The sequence below is a fragment of the Leuciscus leuciscus genome (assembly GCF_965113295.1).
Source record: "Leuciscus leuciscus genome assembly, chromosome: 25".
Taxonomy (NCBI): Eukaryota; Metazoa; Chordata; class Actinopteri; order Cypriniformes; family Leuciscidae; genus Leuciscus; species Leuciscus leuciscus.
This window is the reverse complement of record NC_138724.1, coordinates 11,564,856-11,589,482: the sequence shown is the minus strand read 5'-3', so window position 1 is coordinate 11,589,482 and position 24,627 is coordinate 11,564,856. Positions and strand designations below refer to the sequence as shown.

Sequence of the window (24,627 nt, the reverse complement as noted above, 5' to 3'; positions counted from 1 at the left end):
TCCAATCTATAAATGGCAGCTGGAAAACAGTGTGTGAACAGACCTTTGCTTGAAGGTTGAGCGGAGTCGAGTTGCACGAGTATGTCTCCTCTAACCCACCCGAGCCCACCCTTTGCTAAACATTGGCATATTGACAAGGAGCTCTTGCTTCAATTACAAGAGCCTCGGCCAACTGTCTTAAACCCAAGAGCTCTTTCTAATCTCACACAGGTAATCATAAACAATTATATTGAGGACCAGGTAACGTTTGTCTCTGGTGAAAAGAATCTTTGTGAGATTTTTGATAAATAAAAGTGGCATAAGACAAATTAAATAACTAATCATGTAAGAAATTACAGATTTCTATGCCAATTCTGAGTTTTTCCCCACAGTAATAATATATAAAAAAAGGTGCAAATGTGAAATTACTAGTTGGGGTGAAAATAATCCTGCCATAGGCTAATAACAGTGAAGAATATTAGGCTTTGAAAAGTGTACAGTTATTATAACACCCATAGAAATTTGAGTCAGTGTTGGTTCAGGTTTGCAGATCATTGTCGTGAGGAAAGGTTTCCCTCTTTTGACGGAAAAGGGCTTTGCACCACTGACACTCGTTCACTGACTTGTTGGAGAAGTCTTTAGATGTCATGTCTGTTGGGACAATGTAAATATTCATACAATTTTAAAAGAGATAAATTGTGGCGGACACTTACTCTGATCCTATAGTTGTTTTCCCCTCAGAGGAAGTGATGTCACATCTAGCAAGTCGTGTAAAAGGCAATTAGCACCAATGTGGGGTGAATTGTTTGAGTATAGTTCCGGCTAAAGAGTGACCTCTGACCCGACACATGACGTACTGATGAAAAAACAAAAACAAAACACGGGTCACATATTAGAAGTCCAAAATGAGAACTTTTAAAGAGAGATGTGGGAGGAGCTTGAGTTTGTTGCCCAACCCTGTTAGTTTGAACCGCGAGAGGCATCGATGCTCTACATCTACTCTATATCTACTCTACATCCTATGTCATGCGTCAGGTCAGAGGTCACTCTTCCGCCGGAACTAGACTCGCATCTTACTGGATTTATTAAGTTATTAATATGGATATTTTTCTTACAAAAACGCATCGCTTCGGTTCAGAAAGTCTTTATTAACCCCCTGGAGCCGTATGGATTACTTTTATGATGGATGGATGGATGCGCTTTTTCGGGCTTCAAAAATTCCATTCACTCCCATTATAAAGCTTGGAAGAGCCAGGATGTTTTTAATTACAACTCTGATTGTGTTCGGCCTACACAAATGTATATCTTTTTTTTAATTCCTTAATATATATATATATATATATATATATATATATATATTTTTTTTTTTTTTTTTTTTAAAGAGGAATTTCTATTATATTTGGAGACATTGAGAAGGATGAAATGTCCCAAAGCGAAGTCTTTGTATTCTTTATTGGAGGATTTTGGTTTTATAGTATAAAAAAACTCCCCTACTTTTCTTTTTATTTATTTACTTATTTTTTTCCCTTTTGTCTTTACTTACTTATTGTTTGGTATGTGGTGTAGAATGTGACTGAATGGACTGAATGAAAACTGAATGTAATCACAGTCTTTGTTTGTAAATCTTTCAGTTATAACTGCATTTCTGTTAATGTTCAAATGCTAGGAAACTTTAAAATCATGTATCTTGTAGCCCCCTCTGTTGGTGAAAAGAATCGCTACACGATTGCTCTCGTAAACCAGCATGTTGGTCGGGCTTGTTTGCTGTGTATTTGCTGGGTGTTTTGAACTTGCTGTAAAACGGGGACATTTCCGGGGACAGACAGACACCAAATATTTTTTATACACACCCAAAATACTTTTAAAAGAGCAACTCCATTAAACAATTAGATCATTTTGAATGCATATATATAGAGATCTGGTGAAAGATATTACATGATTCTAACTGGAAATATATTCAATGTCTAAGGAAACTTTCATTATATGGCGGAAATGGAAATGTGACATGAAGAAACAAGGCAGAGAGGACGGTTAAATGACGTCCAGATTACGTCACGACAATTAAATCAAAATAAAAGTTCTAACAGCAACCTTTCTTAAAAGAAACTATTCACATGAACTGACTTTTGTCCTCATTTTCATAACCACAATCCAATGTTTGAAGTAGATATTAAACGTGTATTTATTTTATACTCCACATGTATGTATTTAACGAGAGCCTTGGACAACAGTGTGGATAACAGGGCTTTTATTTTGAACATGTTCAGACTCTTGTCGGCGCAGGTTTCACAGCACAGCAGTGCTCGAGGACCTTGAGCATATGAAAATAACATAACAAGCACATGTGATTGTAGACGTCTATAACATTTGCAGGACATGTCGAAACGGATACTGTAAGTGTTTTCAGTGTTTTATTTTATCTCACGATGTAAATCTAAGCTGATGTTTTGTTTATCTATATAAACAGTAACATTACAAAATGTGTACCTGTGTAGATCTACAGTATACTTAAACTACTAATGCGAGCACTTATAAAAAGTGCTAACTTATATGTTATTGCCATGTTTTGTGGCGTACACCATGATAATACCATGTTTTGGACGTTGTACCATGGTAATGCTTTGAACATGGTGCCACGACAATACCATGTTTTTGGTCAATATCCCAGAATAATGCAATTATATTTTGGACATGGTGAAAGAATAATTCTAGTTAATTGATAACAAGATAATGCTATATATATATATATATATATATATATATATATATATATATATAATACTAGTAAAAACATGTTTTCTTGTTGTTGTTGTTGTTTTTTTAGCCATGGTACCATACATTTTTTAAGTGTTAGGCTATGCCTGAGTACCATGTATTTGGTAATATGGCAATCATAGTACCATGGTAAATGTACCATTACCAAAAGTGATATATATTATAATATATATATATATATATATATATATATATATATATATATATATATACACATACATACACACACACACACACACACACACACACACACACACACACACACACACACACATATATATGTATGTGTGTGTGTGTTTATGGTAAAAAAAATAAACTTGAAGCCGCATAAACTTTGAAACTTTACCTGGAAAATTACTTTTTCCTTCCAAGAACTCGAATATTCTCCTATAGGTATTAACTTTGAAGCGCAGGACTCCTAAAAGTCATGTTTCAAAAATATACCATAGTTTTATCTTAGCTTTTTGCAAGTACCATGGTAATACATTGAAATATGAATAAATGGAGCGGTAATTAAATTTCATGTCATTTCTCTGCTGTCATTTGTTCAGATACCCTTTATTCCAGCTGGGTAACCCACAGCTGAGAATATTTCGACCTACCTTCAACCTGACCCTGGTCAGACCAGGCAGAGAACAGCCACCTGATACCGCACAGTTTCGCATTCCTATGGAGTAAGTGTTTTAATGCCATTTTCATCAATAAAACCAATTGTGTCACTGTTGTGTTATTAATTAGTTGATGCATTAAAGGGGTCATGAACTTTAAATTGTATTATTATTAGAATTTTTTTGTTTAGAATGATTTTGACATTAAAAAAATTCATAATTTAGAAATAAAAGGCTATTTTTCTACCCTGATTTTAGCCCTAGATTTAAACTCTCTGTTTGAAGGGGTGTGTCTGCTGTGAGACTGGGTCCATATCTTACAGTAAAAGTTTGCAAAGCCTGCGCTGAAATTGCGACAAGAATCCACAGTGAAATCATGCACTGAACAAACAAATAATGCTCAACTATTTTCCTGGCATTAGAACCGTGTTGTTTTTAGTTCAGTGATCCAGTATCTCTCTTCTCAGTATCTCTGATGACGCGAGAGCATTTCGAGCTCTGGTGACGACACAACTCTAGACCCCACTTCATTGGTATTGAAATAGTATAGGTTTACGTTTATAAGCATACATGTTGAACTTTATTGTACAAACAGACGCTGTATTAAGCAGTACATAAAGTTTTGAATGAAAATGTCAAATATTGCATTTATTTTACTTCAGCTGTGATAAAGTATGCAAACACTGCTTCTACGGGAAGCGGAAAGTGCCCGACTTCACGTCTCCATTTTCAGCTCCTCCCCGACTGCCCGATCGGTTACATCCAGCCGAAGTCGAAAGCACTTGTCAAATATGTCATAATGTTACAAAATCCGAAACGAGTCGTCTTCAGAGCTTGGTTTCAATAAAAGCTGTTTTTGGACTATGTTTTGAGTTTGAAACTTACAGGATGTTTTTATAATACAATGACATCTTGCATGTCAAATGGTCAGGGAAAATTAGATTTCTCAGTTCATGTCCCCTTTAATATTATGTAACAGAAATCCATATTTTACAATGATGTAGTTGTATTACGTTCCACTAGGTGGCAGACAAATCTCACAAATGTATTTCGTTCTGACACTGTAAATTGCAGAGTGGGTATCTTATTTTGCATGATGTTCACAAAGAATTGAAGCATCTTAAGTGATGCTTAACTATAATTGCAGACCGGTTAGATGCAACACAGCATTTCGTAACAAAACCCGTGATGACGTTTCGGTGTGCGGTTGCATGGCCGATGATGCCTCGGTGCTTCCTGACACTCTCAGATTTGTTTACAGCTCTTTCACCAACTTAAAATCCAACATCTCGTACCTTTATTGATGACGTTTGTTAAACGTCACTAAAAATCCAGCCGTAATTATTGCATTGCTGCGGTGTAATACGAAACAGGCAGTCAGACTGTTAATAATGGGTCTAATCGGAGTCCACAGAAGAAAAGAGGACAAAGTCTGCTTTGTTTTCTGTAGAACCTCAGGGCGTACATCTAAGGCAGTGACGGTGGAGGCTTGTTCCTCAGTTATTATTCCGCCAGTATGTGTTCCAAACCACACACGTTTGTAATTGGGGCTATATGTTATCACTTGCGCAAGTGCTAAGGGGAAGTTTTTTATTTTTTTATTTACCTGCACTTACTCCTTTGTTTTTACAGACTGTTTTGTGATCTTAAGTGTCTTAATCTGCACCAGGCATCCTTGTCACCTGAATCGAAACTCTTTTTTTTTTTTTGCCAGTGCAATCAAAGGAAGAGTTTGTTTTTGTCCTCTTGTTTTGTAGCCACTGCTGCCTCGCCGGACATCAAGAACTGTTCTGTCTCCTCTAGAGCTGCTTTTGACACAGTCCCATCGCAAACAGTATGAAAGTAGACAAAGCAACAGAGATATCATTAAAACATTAAACCTCTTCACTTTCTACTTTTCAAAGATACCCTCCACTTTGGCAAGGAGTTGTTTTGCTTGAAACCAACCTGGTTTGCATAGTGATTATCAGAGCCAAAGAATTTCAAAGCGCTTGTTTTTCGTGAAAGAGGGCCTCTTTACAAAGTGTTTGTACTTGCAGGATTTGTTTAACCTCGTTTATTTACCATCCTATGTGCCTTTTTAAGTATTTGATCCATCATCAACATTTGATCTTTCATCTTTTTATTTACATTTGCTTTTAAGTCATTTAATTTTAATGATCTTTTCTTAGTTCATTAAAGCTATTTGTTCACTCTCTCGCCGCCTTTATAGTCCCAGTGGTGTGAATGTAACCTAGAGGTCATCAGCTAACAAAAGATCCCCCTTTTTTTGGATTTCCTCAAAATTTGGAGTGTTTTGTCCCGCTACCTCTGAGTCACCTACTTGGAAAGCCTTGGAATTGGGCGGTGTGAGCGCACATGTTTAGGGATGAGCGTGGACTGTTTATGTGTGAAGGGTGGGGCGCAGCTCAAACTCACAGTAGGAGGAGAGGATTGAACAACAAGGAGGTCTCTATCTTTATAAGACGTCAGTGCTTACAAAAGATAAGCCACACAGGCACAAGACACTTTACATCTGCTGAAGGGCATGACCTCGTTGCCCAGTGCTTCATTTAATTGATTCTGTGGAGTGGAACCAATAAACTTCATCCAAATAGACTAAAAGTTTACAGAATAAATTAAGTAGTTATTAAATGGTTATTAAATCTATAATTGAATGGCATGTCACTCTTCACAATTTTGTATTTATAAGAGTTATTCTTTAAAAAAAAATTGGTCAGTCGGTTCCCTCTGGCCAATATATGTAAGAATAGTAATTTTATATACTGTATATATTATAATAAAACACTGTTATGATTTAATCAATTCTTCAACTCACTGTCCCAATGCAGTTCCCCCATGAACCCTCAGGGGTTCGCAAACCCTTCTCTGTATGATAGATGAAGTGAACGATTACACGTAATTATCAAGGAAAGAAGAAAATATGTTGCACGCCAAACTTGAACCTAGGTTTCCCATTTAAGCACCAAGGCTCAATGTGGGATTTTTTTCCTGCCTTCCAAGATTAACTTTTTGAGATGCGGCCTAGTGGTTTGAATACATTTTCCAGAGACATTGAGCTGTGCTGCTCATGTGGGAGATGTGGGATCGATTCCAGGCGGCATCATGTCCCAATCCTCCTCAAACTGCTTAAAAAAAAAGATTGATGCAGAACTCAGTCATGAACTCATCTAACTCCTTCACATTAACCGTAGGCTTTAATTCGCTCCAGCCCTATACAGCAATAGAAGTAAATAGGGAAGCAAAGGTCCTTCCTGTTGGCAGAGTGGTCAAGGTCACCAGGGGGGCAAAATCGAAAAAGATCTCGAATTCTCCTCTCCAAAATCTTAGAGAGCACTTAGGTCTACTAACTATTCATCTCACTATGGCTCGAGTGCTCTGCTTTCTAGGAATCGCTTCTCTGTAACTTTCACACAGACAAATGTGCGCTTGTGCGCTTCTCCTCTCTCACATAAATTACGTGGCCAAAACTCCACTCCACTTCATTGAAATCTGGGCATCACACCCTGGTGCTGAGATGTGTGTTTGATACTCTTTCCGAAGGAGCATCTGTTTGCTGGGTTTCTTGGAAACCCTCTCCTTAAAAAAATTGAATAAATCTGCTTATTATTTGGACTGACGTGTGGACAAACATCCTTGTTTTTCAAAGCAGTTCAGTATGTTCTGCCTGTTAGCTCCAGCGTCATATTTTCTGAATGGTTCTTGTCGGGTCTTCTGTAACTGAAAGCATAATGATACAATTTTGTTTTGTTTATTCACGAAATGAAAGCATGTCACAAAATGCTTTTCACGTCATCTTGGTCCTCAGAAAACAGAATGTTTCAAACTTAAACTAGGGCTTCTCATCCTTGAGGTCACAAGAGATATAGAAGAGAACATAACTTGCCACATGTGAGATCCAAAAATGTTGAATGCATTTCGTGTCATTTCAGTCCTTAACACTCATTAAAATACAACATTCAAAGTTAAACTAGGGGTTCTCAAGCTTGTGGTCACCAGAGATGCGGCGGTGGGGTGGGGTCACAGGACATTTGTAACTTTTAAAGATGTATTGTGAACCAAAAAAGGTTGTGAATTTCTGTCTTAAATGCTTCCATGTGACGTACATTCTAGGGTTGAACTTTAGAAAGCCATATAGTTTCATATTTTGTTCTCTTGCTCCATGGCAACTCTTAATCTCTATCCATTTCAATTTTCTTCAAGAATGACCAAGTTTGATGTCAGAAATTATCTAGAGAAGATCTACAGCGTTCCTGTTGCAGCTGTACGCACAAGGATCCAATACTGTGAGTAAATCTTTGTTTATCATTATATTTCATTAAGAATTTCACTAATTTACAGAGCTAAGGATCTTTTAAAGCAGATGACAGATATCTGCTGTTTATCCCATCTTTATATGAGCAGACATTTACAAGCAAACCATTTCTTGCGGATATTTTGATAAGCTTTGAACGGTGTAACTGTGGCACTATAAAACAAAAACGGTTTAATAGATGGATTTTTGGGGGGGGGGACTATCTATATTTTTGTTTTATGAAAATATATTTCCTCTTTGATTTGGAAACGCCATCAGCAACATTTTAAATTGCACAACTTTAAATTGAAAAGACGCACTTACAATTGTGTCACGTCTCAAGTCTTTTTAGTGTCTTGCTCCACAATAGTTAAATTTTTTTAGACAGCTTGATGAATAAAAAACAAAAAGCATCAAGACCCCTGGATTCTGTTCCATTCTCCAGTGTGTTCCAGCCAGCTGTTTGTGAATGCAAGAGCATGTCCTTTTAGCACCCTCTCACTCTTTTTTTACACTTCTGCTCACTTTTTGTTGTCTACTCGCTTAACAACGCATGCTAAACTCAGCTGATTGCGTAAATACAACAGTGATGGAACCGTTAACTAGTCTTAACCTTAGAAGCCCTTATTCAATAATTCACCAATGTTGTGTGTTTGTCACTTGTTTAGGTCGGTCACCTAAATAGGGGTGATACACATGTTAGTCAATGAGAACGATCAATACTGACAAGATGTTTTGGAGATAATTTACAGCATTTGAATTATATGTATAAACATAGGGCTAATTCAGTGAACTGTGTTTGGGATAAAATGTGAGACACTGAGGGAGGGAGAGGGAAAGGAAAGAAGGAGTGGTTTGCATGATTCCACACACAGCTGCTTATCTCTCTGTCCATTTCTGTAGCGGTCTGATCAACAGTTGTCCTAGGATGCCCTGCCCTGTTTATTTCTTCACAAAGTGAGCCAGAAGTGTTACACAATCTGTGTGTGTGTGTGTGTGTGTGTGTGGTTTTTTTTTACAATCCTGATTACAGCAGTAGTTCACCCAAAAATTTAACTTTAGTTATTCACCTTCATGCCATTCCAAAGACAGTTAGAGATGCACGATATATCGGCCACCATATCGGTATCGGTTCATTTTTTATGTTATCGTCATCGGCCCGATAAGAAAATTTGGCCGATATATTAAAGTCGATAAATAATGGATTATTTCCTTCAGCTGAGACACTTCAGATTCAGGAAAATACAGTTCAGTGCAACATGTGCAGCGCAAGTCTGTCATATAGGCTACATAACATTATAATAAGAACATCATAGTTGTGTGTTTAAAACATGGATTTTAATGGTGAAATTTTATTTTTTTAAATCAGGCTCTCAAAAATTACATAAAAATGTAGATTTAGATTTATCGGCCAACATATTGTCACGGTTGTAGCAGGCAGGATGCTGAGACGAGGATTCAAGTAATTCAAAAAGAAGTATTTATTTACCAGAACTGAAATAATTTCAGATTTCAAAATCAAAAGGCAAAACTCCAGGAATCAAACCAACCATACATAGACGACGACAGACCAAGACTGAGGAAAAACATTGGGGTTATATACACGGGCAAACAGGATGATTAACAAGACACAGCTGACACAGATGAACTAATTAAACAGACCGGGGAAAACAGGACTAGACCAAAAATCACAGAAGACTGGGGAAAACGGATCACAGAAACTGAAAACACTGAAACAGATTCAAAAACAGAACTCAAAAACCTCAAAATGTCACACATATCGGTTATCGGCTTTCAAATATAAAGAATTATTGGTTATCGGCTTTCAAATATAAAGAATTATCGGTTATCGGTATCGGTCAAAATGCTCATATCAGTGCATACCTAGTAATGGAATTACCAGCTCTACGAGGATGTGCACGTTTTTTTTACAAGTTGAAATCTCGTAATTATTTGAACGCACCTTTAAATTTCAAGACCGCATTAAAATGCATTTAGGAAATCAATTTTATTTGGTCATAATTCGATATTTCAGTGAAATGTCAGACTTCCAATTCTGGACTGCAATCATTTAGTTTGCATAAACCTCACTGCTTACATACATTACATGCTCACATTCAGATCTGCCTCCATCCGAACAAGTCTACAGACACAATAATGCTCCCTCCACCCATCTTTTGATATTTTGTTTTACTTGAATGTACATTACATACAGAAGATCTGTCACTACGTTTCAACGTGAAGTCACTATTAACTGTTTTTGTTTTTCCTTAAATAGATTGGGTTTTATCGATGATAATAAATTGATTGATAAAAGAAGTAATTTTACATGACATTTACACATTTATTAGGCATAATAGATGTAAGATCATACTTTTTTTTTTTTTTTGCCTTTTCTTTTCAGTGAAATGGTTGATCTGGTTTTCAAACTGGACAAATTCATGAATCTGAGTTCTGAACTCAGTGACTCAATGATCCGCTCGCAAGTTAACAGCCTACTGAGAGGAAACGTTAAAATTAATGTCTGTTTCTCGCACAAAAATAATGTATGACTTGAGAACTTAGAATATAACGCATAAGTTGTATCGATCACTTTTCATGGATTTTTTATTTATTTTATTTTTTGAGTTTTGTGTTTGGAGTTTAACATCTGTGGTCACTATGAGCTGTTATTGTATGGAAAAGATACAGTTTGCTTAGAGTTTTTTCAAAATGAAAATTTTTTGTTCCACATAAGAAAGTAAGTCTTGGGTTTGGAACGACATGAGATAATAGCATACTTTTAAAAGTTGAACTATTCCTTCAAAGCATAAATGTTATGTTAATATATCAAACAATAATGCCAATGGGTAAGTAAATAATGCAGGGGTTATTAAAGGCTTTACCGTCTGGTTAACGCAGAGGGAACCACTTTTACGAGCTGCCAGTTGGGTTTACGCCACTGTGATTTTTCCGTGCGGTTTCCACGCCAACGCTGGATAGGGCCAGTAAGCAAAGTGGCCATTTTTACAGCCACAATGTAAAAGCTGAAAAAAATGCAGAACACCCATTAGGTGAAATAGACCACGTCAGAGAAGGTGTCCCGCTCTGCGTCATGTGTTCCACTTCGCTGATGGTTTAAAGGATGTGGAGAAAAGGGGGGCGCGGGTGGAACCCCCGGGCTCAAGGCATCTATTCTTTTTCCTACTGAGTATTTTGGAAAGGGGTTTCTATAACTACCCCTCAGGCCTGGGATTTGTAACATAATAGTAGCCAGCCAACACACAACCTCAAAAGAGAGCTTGATTGAATATTTATTTATACTATATAATGTTGGGTGGGAGTACTGGAATGGAAACAGGGTTCGCATACATGAACAAAAGCGCTTCTCACCTGTTTTGTGGGTTGACCGTTGAGTTGACCCTAAATGGAGGGAGTGTTTGTGTGTTTAGGGTTTCCTTGTACTAGTAAAGGAAGACTGCCAATTCTTTCTGTGATGTTTAAGAAAACTCGTCACACAAGCCGCCATTGAAACTTTTAACTTTAACTCTTAAGCCTCTTAAAAGTCCTCGTCCGTGCTCCTAACAATTTTGACCTTAAGAGCTCTTTTAAGGGTTAAGATGCTTTCTGAATTACTTTTTTCTTTACTAGGATTTTTTCTTCAATTTTAAGAGTAAACGCCCACATTTCTAAGAATTTTCTTAGAATTGTGTCACTAGGAGCTACTCTTTGCATTAAGATTCTTTATGAATACGGGCCCTGAGATGTAGCACTCAAGTTCTATGAACTACTGTTAAATTACATTTTGGTGTTAACAGATGTGGTCTCAATGAAGTTGTAGTATGAAAAGAGCTAAGAATTATTCCTTTAAACTCTGAAGCACCTTTCGAATTTGCGTAGTGAATCAAATATCGTGCTTTAGTATCTCCAGTGAAACACATTTTTTCCAGTGTCCACCGAATTTATCCTGTTATGAGTTTTAATTATTTAATCTTTATGTCCTCTGTGTATGCTTTTGTTTTCTTGAAAGTGATCTCATTCAAATGCACTTCTTGACATCTTTCTCTGGGTTTTGTGTGTATTAACCTGGGAAAAGGTTCACATGCATTTCACAGTTAACAGGACTGAAGACATGGGCTTCTTATAAAACCAACCCTTGTAACCCTATAAGTCATAAAATGGATATCTGAGCTGCTGTGCATAACATAATATGTTAAACAAAAATACATTTTAGACAAGTAAAAAGAAGAGCAGTTTTCATTAACAGTATTTATGTATGTGATTTGTGCCTCATCTAGTGCCACCAAATCAAAGTGCAAATAAAATGCTCAATTTAATTTGTATTATGGTATTAATTGGTGCAATTGTTAATTATTGATGTAATAATCTTTTAACTAAATGTTAATCACTTCCGTTTTTTCTCCTACCAAGGTTCAAACAAGAAAAGAAACCACTTAAACCAGCGGGTGAAGAGGCCAGATTACAAAGTGGCATACGTTCAACTGGTGAGTGTTGTCTTGTTTGGGCCCACACTTGAAGGGGTCTTGAAGAGGTGCCTGTGTCAGATGCATTTTATAATTTTTTTGTTGAAGTTATTAAACAAAACAAGACTCCCTTGAGAAATGGGATGCTTGGGCATTTGAATCCCAGTTTTTTGTTTCTTCTCGTTCTTCTTGTTTTGAGGGCCTGTCACAGCTTATGTTCCCTCAAAAAAAGCCTGAGGCACAGGTACTCTTTGATGCGAAACCCTCACCTCAAAGTCCCAGCACTGCTTGTTTAGCTTCTGTCTCTCCCACACATTATTCCCTGCCCTCCTGAGAAAGATGTTAGTTTGGGTTCTGGCTTTGGCCAAGAAGGCAAAAGGTCGTCTTTGGTTACATGCCAGATTTTATGCAGGAATTATAGTACAGAGAGTTAAGTTCTCAGAGGGCTATGGTTATTGTTATGGGCGGATGGGAGAGTTGTTTCTTGGGGCATCAGAACGTTAACGTTGGTCGCAATCCAGTGGCGAACCACACCGCTGGGTTCACACCTGCATTTGGGCTGAGCCCTGGGCTGTTGATACCGAGTGTGTTTGAAGTATGCCGGCGTGAAAATACTTTAATCTGATCTTCTTTGATTCAGTCGTGAAAACTGCTTTTGTTTCTTTATGGTTTTTAGTTTGTAAGAGAAGAATTAGATTGTTTGTGTTTGTGCTATTTTATTATTTTTTAGCCATCAATCAAGGCAGGGATTAATAATTAAAGTTGTCAAAACAGAGCAGCTTGTAATGGGATACATAACTGAAACGCAAATTAATATTTAAAGGTGAACTTCCTCCTGACAAGAGTTGAATGACTTCCTATGTGGCTTTGCGCTGTCAATTCAACCTTCTCATAAACCCAGTAAGGGACTTGGATCCGGAGAATTACTGCATCCTGTTCCTAACATTTGTCTTCTTTCAGATACAGTGCCATATTTGCTTAAACATTTGAGGAGAGAATCACTTCCTTGTTGTTCAGTCTTTCAGAAAGTCATGCTTATTTATGTGTGAATAACATGCAAGCTAAAAAATCTCAGACTGTGGCAAAAAAAACACTGATATGAAACCAAATTTCCGGCCTTTTTCTTTTCCTCCAGCAGGTCTGCAAAGAGAAAAAAACACTGCCCAAGAAAAGCCCTCCTCTCTATTCAGTGCTGGGTAAAAACAAGATTGTTCCTAATTGACACCACATGTGGGGGAGTGTTCTGTGGTTGGATACCCTCAATGGTTCCCCCCGCCGTCCCATCCCCCAATACACTACATCAGCTAATATTCCAGAGGCAATACGGCGAAGAACTCTCTCTACAACTCCCCTTTCTCTGAACCCCCAGATTTTACAAACTCCAGGCTCGCAGAAAAAGTTGTGTGTTAGTACGGTTCCTTGACGGCCACTCTCTCATCAGACCTCCCCACAGTGGGGAGGAGTGTGAAGGAGAGAGAGTTCATCAAGGAGGTTGAGAGAGTTGCGGATGGAGTCAACACATAAAGCGAGGTGAGTGAGGGCACCGTGGAGTCGTGCCAGAACAGGGAGGTCCAGACAGGGGTCAGGGAAATCTTAAGCAACATAAAATCTTGAGACAATATCAAAGCTTTGCATACGACCGCTTTGCAAGCAACGCTCTAGTTAGATGCAGTGATATCCTGTGCTTCTCTTTGCAAGGCCGTGACCTGTTTGGTCCCAGTTTAAAGGTTCTGCTTGTTGATGTCACGTCTGTAGTTTTCCTGGCTGGCTGGTATAATGGACATAACAATTTATTGTATAGACGCACCCAATCAGAATCACATGCCCCCTGAACTGAAGATTTCACTGATCTATACTGTGGTATACATTTTCAGACATTTTCCTTGACTACGTTCATCATTGAAACACTTACTACCCCACAAAGTGAAGTTTTTGTGGGAACACTCAAGTTTGCCCGTTTGTTGACAACAACAGTTTATATTCATCCCCCCTGCTTTTTCCACAAGGGTCTTGTTGCAAGCATCAGTGTTTGGCAAGACAAGGCAACTGTTGTTGGTACTAATGGATGTTTGTTGTTGTTTGAGAGCTTGTTGCTGAGTCGTTATTTTTTCGCGCCGTGTTTCGGTCTAGATCAGCTGGTAGCCAGGCTACCTTTCAGATCGGATCGCAATGTTCCACCTGAACTTGTGAGCACACTCTGCTCAATTACCACTGAACAAAACTGACTGAAACTCAACCTTGCTAAGGCATACTATTATTTTTCTATTCAAATGGGTTCCTTCCTGTTACACACATCTCCCCCACCAAATACCCTGCACAAATTAACACCCTTGCAATTTTTGCTGTTTTGAAGGCTTGTAAAAGTTCACATTGTGATCGTCGTATCAACACTAGATGGCAACGTTTGGCTTCAGTGGTGTTGATTGTAGGACCCTACAAAGTTGCTGTCATGTGTTCCTTGCAGTTCAGAGTGCTGCAAGTCAAAGTAATTAAAGAAGAAAACTGACATGTCTATAAGTAATTAACATGTTGCATGCCTTCAAACATGTTTTGAAGTATTGATTTCACAAACAATGTGAGTCAGGTTTATAATTGTAGAATAGAAGAGGTACAAGGTAAGTTCGTCATTTAGAAAAGGTACAAGGTAAGTTTATCATTGTACTGTAGAATAGAACAGATGCAAGGAAAGCTTATCATTGTAGCAAATGTATAAGGTAAGTTTGTCACTCTAGGATAAAAAAGGTACAAGGTAAGTGTGATTATTGAACAGAAAAGTATGAGATACGTTTAATATTGTACAACAAAAAAGGTGTGATTTATACGTTTGTTATTGCAGAATAGAAAAGATCATCGTAAAATAGAAAAGATTCAATGTTTTATGGCATTTATTTCAATGGTGAAAAAAAAAACCATTGACGCCATTTATCATTTGAATTGGGTGTGTTTGTAGGTAGGGCATTTTTAGGAAGAATTGTCTATTTTACTACCATTTTTATTTACAAATGTACAGTATTTCATCGACCACAAGGACTTTCATAAGGCTGTGTTCGGATGAAAGAAACACAGCATGAATAATGGAAAGGCCAGCGGGGTCTCTGGCATCCTGTTTGAAGAAAACACACACACACACACTCAGCTCCCCAGTGTATGTCAACTACGAGACAGCCTCTGTGAGTGCCAGCAGACGCAAAGCAAAAGAGATGATATTGAAGTCCCTCCCTCCACCTCCTTTATAAGTTGTGTGCTGTGTGTTTCTTGCATTTCCTTCAAACTGACTGCTCTGATTGTACCTGACCTTTTACCACCCCATTACTGTTTTTATCTCTCTCAAAATGTCCAGGCACCACCCAGCTTTATTTCAGTAAAATTTTCAAAATAAATTCCTCAGATACTAGCAATGCTTTTCCTGTTATGGTACCACCCCCTCAATTTCCCTGCTACTTCTATCGCTGTTTCTGACTTTCCCTTTCCCACTCTATTTTCTTTTGTTTATTGTGTACACCAGAGATTTAGGGAGAGGTTCAAGACTCTATGTGCGAATGTAGGGTTTATCTTTGATTGCTGTTGACAGGGTCCAATATCCTAGAGAACCAAAAAATAGCCAGGACTTGGGCAAGTCTGAACAAGTCGATTGGTCACAACTGTCACCACTGCGATCATGGAATGAGTGACTCAGTGGCTTAAAATGACATAAGGGCTGATACCACTCTGAATAGAGACTTTGCCGCCCCTTACTTTAGACTGACCACTTGGCTTGACTGTAATGATTTAACAAGCCAGAGTATGTGCCAGCCGATTGTCTACGCCAATGTGTATGAGAAACAGTTCCCGAGTTGCAGTGGAAACATGCTTCTGTTTTACAGTAAGGGTACAAAAACGTCTGGCTTATAGCTGTCCTCATTGAGGAAATATGTTTTGTTTAATTTTTCCCTCCACACACTTTTCCTTGGCGTTGGAGATTCATTAGAGTGGTTTTGGGAACAAAGGCTCTGGACCCCCACATATGTTTGGCAGGGTAGCTGTGTCTTGGCATGGGGAACGCATTGCATGAATCATGTTCTCTACTGCTGTGGCCGGTCAGGTTTTGACAGCTGGGCCACTGTATCCATGCCCAAAGGAAGTGTTTATGCACAAACGATGGTCCTCTGCTGGGAGGCAGTCAAGGCGTCAAGAGTGAAGCAGGGCAGACAGACAGACTGGCAATGGACCAGCTGGGCCTCAGATGGGCCATATCCTTCATTCTCTCTGAAATGCTTTACATTAGTGCTATTGGCCCATGCTGTTTTTCATAGAGGGAGCAACAACTTTGGGGACAAAAACTGACCAGTACTCTTTGTGTAATAAACTTGCCTTATTCATCCCATTCCATACCTGTAGAAGTCATAGTCTTCAGTTTCCAAGACAAATAATTGCTTATTTGTTTCGGTATGACTTTTTTGTTTTTACGTTACATTTACAAATTTGGCGGATGGTTTTATCCAAAGCAACTTACATTAAAGGTGTACTTTTTTTATTTATTTTTATTTTATTCATGTGTTCCCTGTGAATCAAATATATGATTTTGGTGTTTCTCCAACATAATATACAACGCAAATTCAGATCAAATATAAAATGCTAGAATTGTCCCAAATAGTCTATATTGTTTTTACGTTTTTTGGATTGCACATAGGCTGCATTCCACTTAAACACAATCATACTTTTACATAAACAAACCCATCCACATAGCATTTTGTTGGTCACTGTGGTTTAAGGTCGCACCAAATTTACCAGTTTATTGGGATGGAGTAGAGGTCAAGCACTCATTGAGAACATCTGACTCTTCCCTTGTGGTCTGGGAGTTTTCCATTTGTTTGTCTCAACCTGGGTCTTCGCTACTGAGACTATCCTTGGAATTTCTGTCTAGCCATATAACTGCCCTGAACTTACCACTGTGATTTGCAAAAACCATTAAAGCTGCAAATCTTTTTTATCAGGAGCCTGTCCCCACTGTCCCACCATTGTTGTCTCTTTTGGCTCGATTCACGCTCATTTTTTATGTATAGTGTGTGTCAAGACCAAGAGATATGAAGTATCTTAGAACAGCCAAATATCTGTGGTTAGTGAGTATTGGTTGTCAGCTAAGACTGTAGACTTAGAGGAAGTAGCAGTGTGGCCCACCCAGTGAGACTGGCAAAGAGAGCTGTTTACAAGCATCTCCATACATTTCCTGCACTCCTGTATGGTAATGAACTTGTTAATAGACTTCCAACATTACGCAAATATCCCCTCGTCATTAAACATCACGAAAATGCAGTCACATACATAGAACAGATTTACAAATTTTTTCTGGCATTAACTCCTTGGTGCAAAATAAATCACAATTGTCATAGTTTCATTCTTGCAGCTGCGATTGGCCAAAGAGAAATAGATATAAACATGAGAAGAAAAATGAATGTCTCTGAGGAGATATCAGCATACGCCCAGGTCTTGATACCAGTCTGGCAGAAGGATTTTGCTAATGAACTTGATAGAACATTTGAGTATTACAAACTCTTAGTTGATATTCCCTGACCAGTTCATCCTGTTTTATTGTGCTTGCAGTTTTTTTTTCTAGAGATAACTTGTTAATTTTCTTCTCCCCTCATCTATGGGAATAGGAAGAGGACACATTTTGGAAAGCCTGCTTGTAAATTAGAGCTTCTGCTTCTGTCTAATAGTTCAGCAATCATTGTCAAAGAGCAAACAGTGGAGATAAGGCAGTGACTAAAGAGGAGAGGGTGGTGCTTTATGTACGGAAACCCCATCTACTGCTAATCCTTTCAGACTGGCCCAAGTCATGCCAGCTGTTCCTGTTTGACTGATCGTGGAAGTGATTGTGGGATGTGAGTCACTAGAGTTCACCAAGAGTACTAGTGTTAGGGTGGTTACTTTAAGAATCTTTAAAGTTGGGCCATTAAAGTTGAAGTGTGATTTTTGTGACTCTATGAACACCAAATGTAATTGCCAAAATAGGGACTGCTTTCAAAGAAGTTCTCTGAACACTCCCCTTCCACCTATGGTTGTCATATTTATTTATTTATTTTTATAAATAAATTTTTACAATTGTGAGTTGTGCTTGCCCGTATAAAATGTGCCACCACAGTGTTGGCTGACAACCTTCCCAACATTTTCTGTACTCAGTGGTTCGTAAGGTGTTCTTTGACAGGATGATTGCTTGGATGTTGCTAGATCATTGCTATGGTGTTCTCGGTAATTGCTAGGGCATTATTAGGTGGTTGCTCACAGGCCCAAGCCCAAGTTTATATGATATTTTATTTGCTAGATTAGACTGAAGTTCCTCCTTTATAAGTCAGAGCCCTTTTGAACAAATATTGTGAGTCCAATTTCTTTAAGCAATAACACACCTGTCTTCACAAACCATGGTGCAAAAGATTAAAATGACACATTAATTCATTGTTTCCTGTTCTTTTTTGTTTTTGACACTGCTGTTTTCCTGCTGTTAACTCCTAATATAATACCGTAAAACTTCAAATAATAGCCCGGGCTTTTATTTTCCCAAATCGCCCTGCACCCGCTTGTATTTGAGACCGGCGTCTATATGAGACAGGCCTTTAATTTAGTGTTGAGATGAGCAAGACAGTAGGAGGTGACCAAATCTGTGTTTGTGTTTAACAGATCAGTTAATGTAATAATTAGCCTACTATATTTCCGTATGTCTAAAGGGGGTCGCACACCAGACGAGAAGCACAGCGCCACGTCTTTAAAAATCAAACACATTATTCTCTATGAGTGTACATTGTCTCAAATCGTCGTTAATGTATATACCGACTTCACCCTGTGCTGCAATATACACTGCTCAAAAAAATTAAAGGAACACTTTGAAAACACATCAGATCTCAATGGGGAAAAATGTCATGCTGGATATCTATACTAATATGGACTGGGTAATGTGTTATGAACTAAGGATGCCACATCGTTTGATGGAAATGAAAATGATCAACCTACAGAGGATTGAATTCAAAGACACCCCGGAAATCTAAGTGAAAAAATGATGTAGCAGGCTTGTCAATTTTGCTGAAATTTCATTGCAGCAACTCAAAATGGTACTCAGTAGTTTGTATGGCCCCCACGTGCTTGTATGCATGCCTGACAACGTCGGGGCATACTCCTAATGAGACGACGGATGGTGTCCTGGGGTATTTCCTCCCAGATCTGGACCAGCGCATCACTGAGCTCCTGGACAGTCTGAGGTGCAACCAGGTGATGTCAGATGGACCGAAACACAATGTCCCAGAGGTGTTCTATTGGATGTAGGTCAGGTGAGCGTGGTGGCCCTTCAATGGCATCATTCCTTCATCCTCCAGGAACTGCCTGCATGCTCTCGCCACATGAGGCCGGGCATTGTTGTGCACCAGGAGGTACCCAGGACCCACTGCACCAGCATAGGGTCTGACAATGGATCCAAGGATTTCATCCCGATACCTAATGGCAGTCAGGGTGCCATTGTCTAGCCTGCAGAGGTCTATGCATCCCTCCATGGATATGCCTCCCAGACCATCACTGACCCACCACCAAACCGGTCATGCTGAACGATGTTACAGGCAGCATAACATTCTCCACGGCTTCTCCAGACCCTTTCCTGTCTGTCACGTGCTCAGGGTGAACCTGCTCTCATTTGTGAAAACCACAGGGCACCAGTGGCGGACCTGCCAATTCTGGTGTTCAATGGGAAATGCCAATCGAGCTCCCTGGTGCTGGGCAGTGAGCACGGGGCCCACTAGAGGACGTCGGGCCCTCAGGCCACCCTCATGAAGTCTGTTTCTGATTGTTTGGTCAGAGACATTCACACCAGTGGCCTGCTGGAGGTCATTTTGTAGGGCTCTGGCAGTGCTCATCATGTTCCTCCTCGCACAAAGGAGCAGATACCGGTCCTGCTGATGGGTTAAGGACCTTCTACGGCCCTGTCCAGCTCTCCTAGAGTAGCTGTCTGTCTTCCTGGAATCTCCTCCATGCTCTTGAGACTGTGCTGGGAGACACAGCAAACCTTCTGGCAATGGCACGTATTGATGAGCCATCCTGAAGGAGCTGGACTGCCTGCGCAACCTCTGTAGGGTCCAGGTATCGCCTCATGCTACCAGTAGTGACACTGACCCTAGCCAAATGCAAAACTGGTGAAAAACAGTCCGAAAAGATGAGTAGGGAAAAAAAATTCAGTGGCCTCCACCTGTAAAACCATTCCTGTTTTGGGGGTTGTCTCACTGTTGCCCATCTAGTGGACCTGCTGTTAATGTCATTAACACTAAAGCAGCTGAAACTGATTACCAACCCCCTCTGTTACTTAACTGACCAGATCAATATCCCAGGAGTTTAACTGACTTGATGATATTCTCTGATTAAAAAGTGTTCCCTTTATTTTTTTGAGCAGTGTACATTCAGTTTTACATTCATTTACAGAATCAGCTGCTTGAATGAAAATGGCTGATGTTATCGGATTTTCAGGTGATATTCTCAATTCATTCAGTTAACCGATGCTCTGAGGTAAAGTGAATTCAGACTGCAGACTAAGAAATGATTGTATTTAATTGTATATTACAATCATAACATAGTACAGACATGATCTTAATTCCATAATATCCTTAAACATAACTATATTGCTGGCCATAAACTGACAAAGTGCGTCCGGTGTGCAATACCTCGAGTTGTCATAGATGTGACGCGGCGCTGCGCTTCTCGTACGGTGTGTGACCCCCTTTAGATTATTGGCAGCATAAAAAAAACAAACGATGTGACAGCCATGGGCTGAACAATACAAATTACCGGTAATATCCATCGAGCCTATTAATTATTTGCCAGAAACACATCAACAAGAAAGAGTGAAGGCTACCCTGTAAACCAACTGCAATCATGTGATACAAAAGGACCCTATTCATCACTATCATCATCACCGCGATCTTCAAATACAGTTCATCCTCCTCGTCACTCTCCTCCACTTCTCCCTCTCCGGCCTCCGCTAACTCTGCCTGCCTTGCGTGCGCTAACAGCTCCCGCCCAGATGCGCAGGGCTCTCTTTGCGTGGGCAATCTGCTCCATAGAACTGGCTTAAACAGACGATCTGACGGGTTTTAGAAGATTAAATACAACCCGAAACTAAAAAACAGACCAGGCCTCTATTTGAGACCAGCCTTTATTTATCCAAACCTGTAGCCACACCAGGCGTGTAAAAGAGACAGGCGTCTATTTGGGACTCGGCTATTATTTGAAGTTTTACGGTAAGAAACTTCTCTTGCTCACAGGGGCTCATCAGGCATAGACATGCTTTCTGTTAAGCCACTGAATGTACAGGTTATGGTGTACGTTTAGGGCCTGAATTATAGAGGGATAGGGGGAGGGAGGGTTAGTATAACAGAGACAGATTTTGGGTTGAACCCAACAACAACATTTTTGTTCCATGCTTTAGTCTTCCTTTTTCCTAAAACCTTTTTTTATATATACATTGAGGTTGGGGGCATGTCAGTGCCCAATCGATTCTTCCAGCACTTTTCAGGATAATATATGACATTCTATTCCTAAAGACTATTTGTCCACATTTCCATAATATTACACAATAAACATGAATATGCAGCACTTACATTTGAAATGGTAATATTAATGCTGTTCTCTTTGTTAAATCAAACTGTGAAAGTGCTTGAGAAAAGAGTTTGTACACAACATGTACAAACATCCGTGCTGGTCCATAAGGCACTTTTTTTTTTAGGTACATTAATGTTTTGTTGATCTGAATATGTTGAACAATCATGTGGTGACTTGTTTTTGTTAATCAGCCCTCTGTCAGGGCTAGAACATCCAAACTTTTGAACTCCACTCTTGGATTGTCATGCGAACGGGTCCTTTTGCCAGTCTTCAGTCACAGTGTCTTTTTTTGTTTTTTTCAAGGAGAGTTTACTACAGGTGAAGGAACAGACATTTTTGGCATCCATTTTAGTACTCTTGTTACTAAGGCCCTGTTTTTAATAGGTTTGCTTCTTGTACTTTCATTTGGCTGGACTCTCTGTTTATAGTGTGGGGTTTTGCATTTCTAGTTGGTAGGGATTGAGCGCCACTGCAGAGTCTTGGAGGCCAAGCTGTTGATTTTAGTTGGTTCACTTGTTGTTTTTCTCCTTTTTTCCCCCCACTATTCTTTGGTCATTTTGCACACTTAAAAAAAAAAACAAGCCAAAATAATAGATCATCCCAATAGAAGCATTTGTTTCAGAAAGGCACTGCTTTTCATTCACAACTCACTGCAATCCCTGTTTACTCCTGCTATTGCCGCACCTTGTTTTATCTTTGGAACAGCATTAATGATTTCTGGTATGGAGTGGCATGTCTTCCAGGTCTGGTATGATTGGTGGCACCAGCACATTGTCTTTCTGCTGTCATATACGATACTATGCCCCCTTCCTGTCTTTACAATAAAATTGACATTTATTCTATAAGGACCAGGCACCTGAGATACGGTGATGGTGATTATTTTTGGAGTATTTCAGGGCCAGTGTTGGAAAGCAGAGCTCCAGAAAAGCCACACTCTTCTGTACAGTAAAGAGAAATTGATGAACAATTTACTTTCCTGTCTTCGTACATCATAGTCAAGCAATCCCCCCTCAACACACCCCCTATATACTCACTTATTGTAAATGTACTTCCCTTCCCCCGACACATGGACATTGGAGCTGAAGTAGCCAATTAAAAAAAAATCAGGGACATCAGTGACATTAAACCTGTTGCGAACCTATGTTTATGACAAACAGAATGTTCCTGACAGACATGTAATCTTCCTTTAAACCTTCAACAATTCCTGTGTTTCCTGCAGGCTCAGCAGCAAACCTTCCAGTTCCCAGATATCTTTCCAGAGAAGGATAAGAAGAATGAGGAGGGCTCTGTTGAGGAGATGCAGGAGAAGTTCATGGAGGACGAGCGTCAGAGGCAGAAACCAGATCCCAGAAGAGGAGGAGTTACTGAATGGTTTGGCCTCTAGACAGACAAGTGTTGAATGAAGAATGACTTCAGAGAGGCAACAGCTGAATGAAGAATGTGGTGTATTGTAGATTATGTATTTGTGCAGGAAGAGCCATTTACAGTGATCTGACTAATGTCTATAGAGGGCCGTTTGCAGTGATCTGATCTGACTTGATGGAAAGTCAGACTGCCTGAGAGAAGGCTTGGAAACCCATTACTCCGATAGAATCATGTGCTCTGTCAGAAAATACTAATGTCTACAAAGCATACGATCACTTCTGAGCATCTGCCTTGTCATGAAAGTCAGGTTATGTTCTCCTCCCACAGGTCTCAGAAACTTGCTTGAACTAAGATATTCTTTGCAAAGTTCTTGAGCATACACTTCCTTTTGTTTAAAGTTTATCCAAACATTTTTTTCCTTTTCCCCTTGTGGATCTTCAAGACAGTTCATGAACTAGTTGCGGTAAAATTGTCAATCTAATGAAGTGACTCCAGTTCTTCATGCAAAATCATACTGTTAATGTTGTTCCTGATGCTAAAAAAAAAAAAAAAAAAAAAAACCTGCATACTTCAATTCCAATAAAACAGTACAACATGACTTGTTTTTGTGTTTTCTTCAACCCTGTTGTCTCTAGAGTTAGGTATTCCCCACAGATGTGTTGGATAACCGCTTGCCAGTTTTCATACCAGAGAGGCTTACCTCACTCAGCCAACCTGGTGTTCGCCAGGGAGAATGTCAATATTGATAACATTTGCCCACTGTTTTGTACTTGTAGTCAAGTACCCCCTGCACTGCAATGAAGAATTTTGATTTAAGGCAAAACAATTCCTTGTAAGGGAGCAGCTGGACAGCAAAGAAAGAACCCTGGATTTTTGTCCAGTATCCTCATTGCTTGAAAGAACGAGGAGAGTCCACGTTATATTCGGGAAGTCTTGCAATGGTTGCCAAGGTTGGCCTCCTTCGTCCCAGCATCCCTCCCCTTGACAATCCAATCAACTCTCCTTCTCTTGCCCAAACCTTATAAAAACCTTGAAACACAATGCATTTAACTGAACTTTACACACACAGCTGGCACAGATTTACTGATTTGTTAACATAATGTTCCCAACACACTTATTTTGGCCATAATATTCTGGATTTGGGAAGCCTTGGATCCTTGATCTCAGACCAGCAGTACTAGGAGTAATATGGCTGCTTTCCAGGATGTATGCTTTGTTTTTAAAATGGTGCTCCCCTACTGGTGATAAAAACAAAATGTGACATTAGAATTTAGTGGGTATGGGAAAAGAATGCCAAAATGAGGAATCATGAGGGATGCATCATTATTGAAAACTAGATGGGCCATCCATCCTATGCACACACTCTCTTTTCCCTTCTAATCTCCTTTGTAACCTTCTCTGTTCTTTAATGTCTTATGAAATTGACAGTGAGCCGTGTTCGCTGTCCGTCCATGAAAAGCTAATGGAAGAGGGCTGAATATTTAACACACTCTCTTTTCTTGCAAGATCTTGCAAGAAAAGTGGGTATGACCCT

General features: G+C 39.3%; 1 protein-coding gene across 1 annotated transcript; it reads left to right on the top strand.

The window, feature by feature from the left end:
* The first annotated feature begins 2,234 nt into the window (after positions 1 to 2,234).
* On the top strand, positions 2,235 to 23,691 carry mrpl23 (mitochondrial ribosomal protein L23). The gene is made up of 5 exons (XM_082160047.1): positions 2,235 to 2,372; positions 3,306 to 3,428; positions 7,566 to 7,648; positions 12,067 to 12,140; positions 22,948 to 23,691. Exons 1-5 carry the CDS (start codon positions 2,356 to 2,358, stop codon positions 23,110 to 23,112), a joined length of 462 nt encoding a protein of 153 aa, XP_082016173.1. The 5' UTR covers positions 2,235 to 2,355; the 3' UTR covers positions 23,113 to 23,691.
* The last annotated feature ends 936 nt before the right edge of the window (positions 23,692 to 24,627 follow it).

Excerpts from the sequence above, each read along its gene's own strand:
- mrpl23 (XM_082160047.1), top strand. Across the intron at positions 3,429-7,565 it reads CAGTTTCGCATTCCTATGGA|AATGACCAAGTTTGATGTCA; the intron begins GTAAGTGTTTTA and ends ATTTTCTTCAAG. Across the intron at positions 12,141-22,947 it reads AAGTGGCATACGTTCAACTG|GCTCAGCAGCAAACCTTCCA; the intron begins GTGAGTGTTGTC and ends TGTTTCCTGCAG.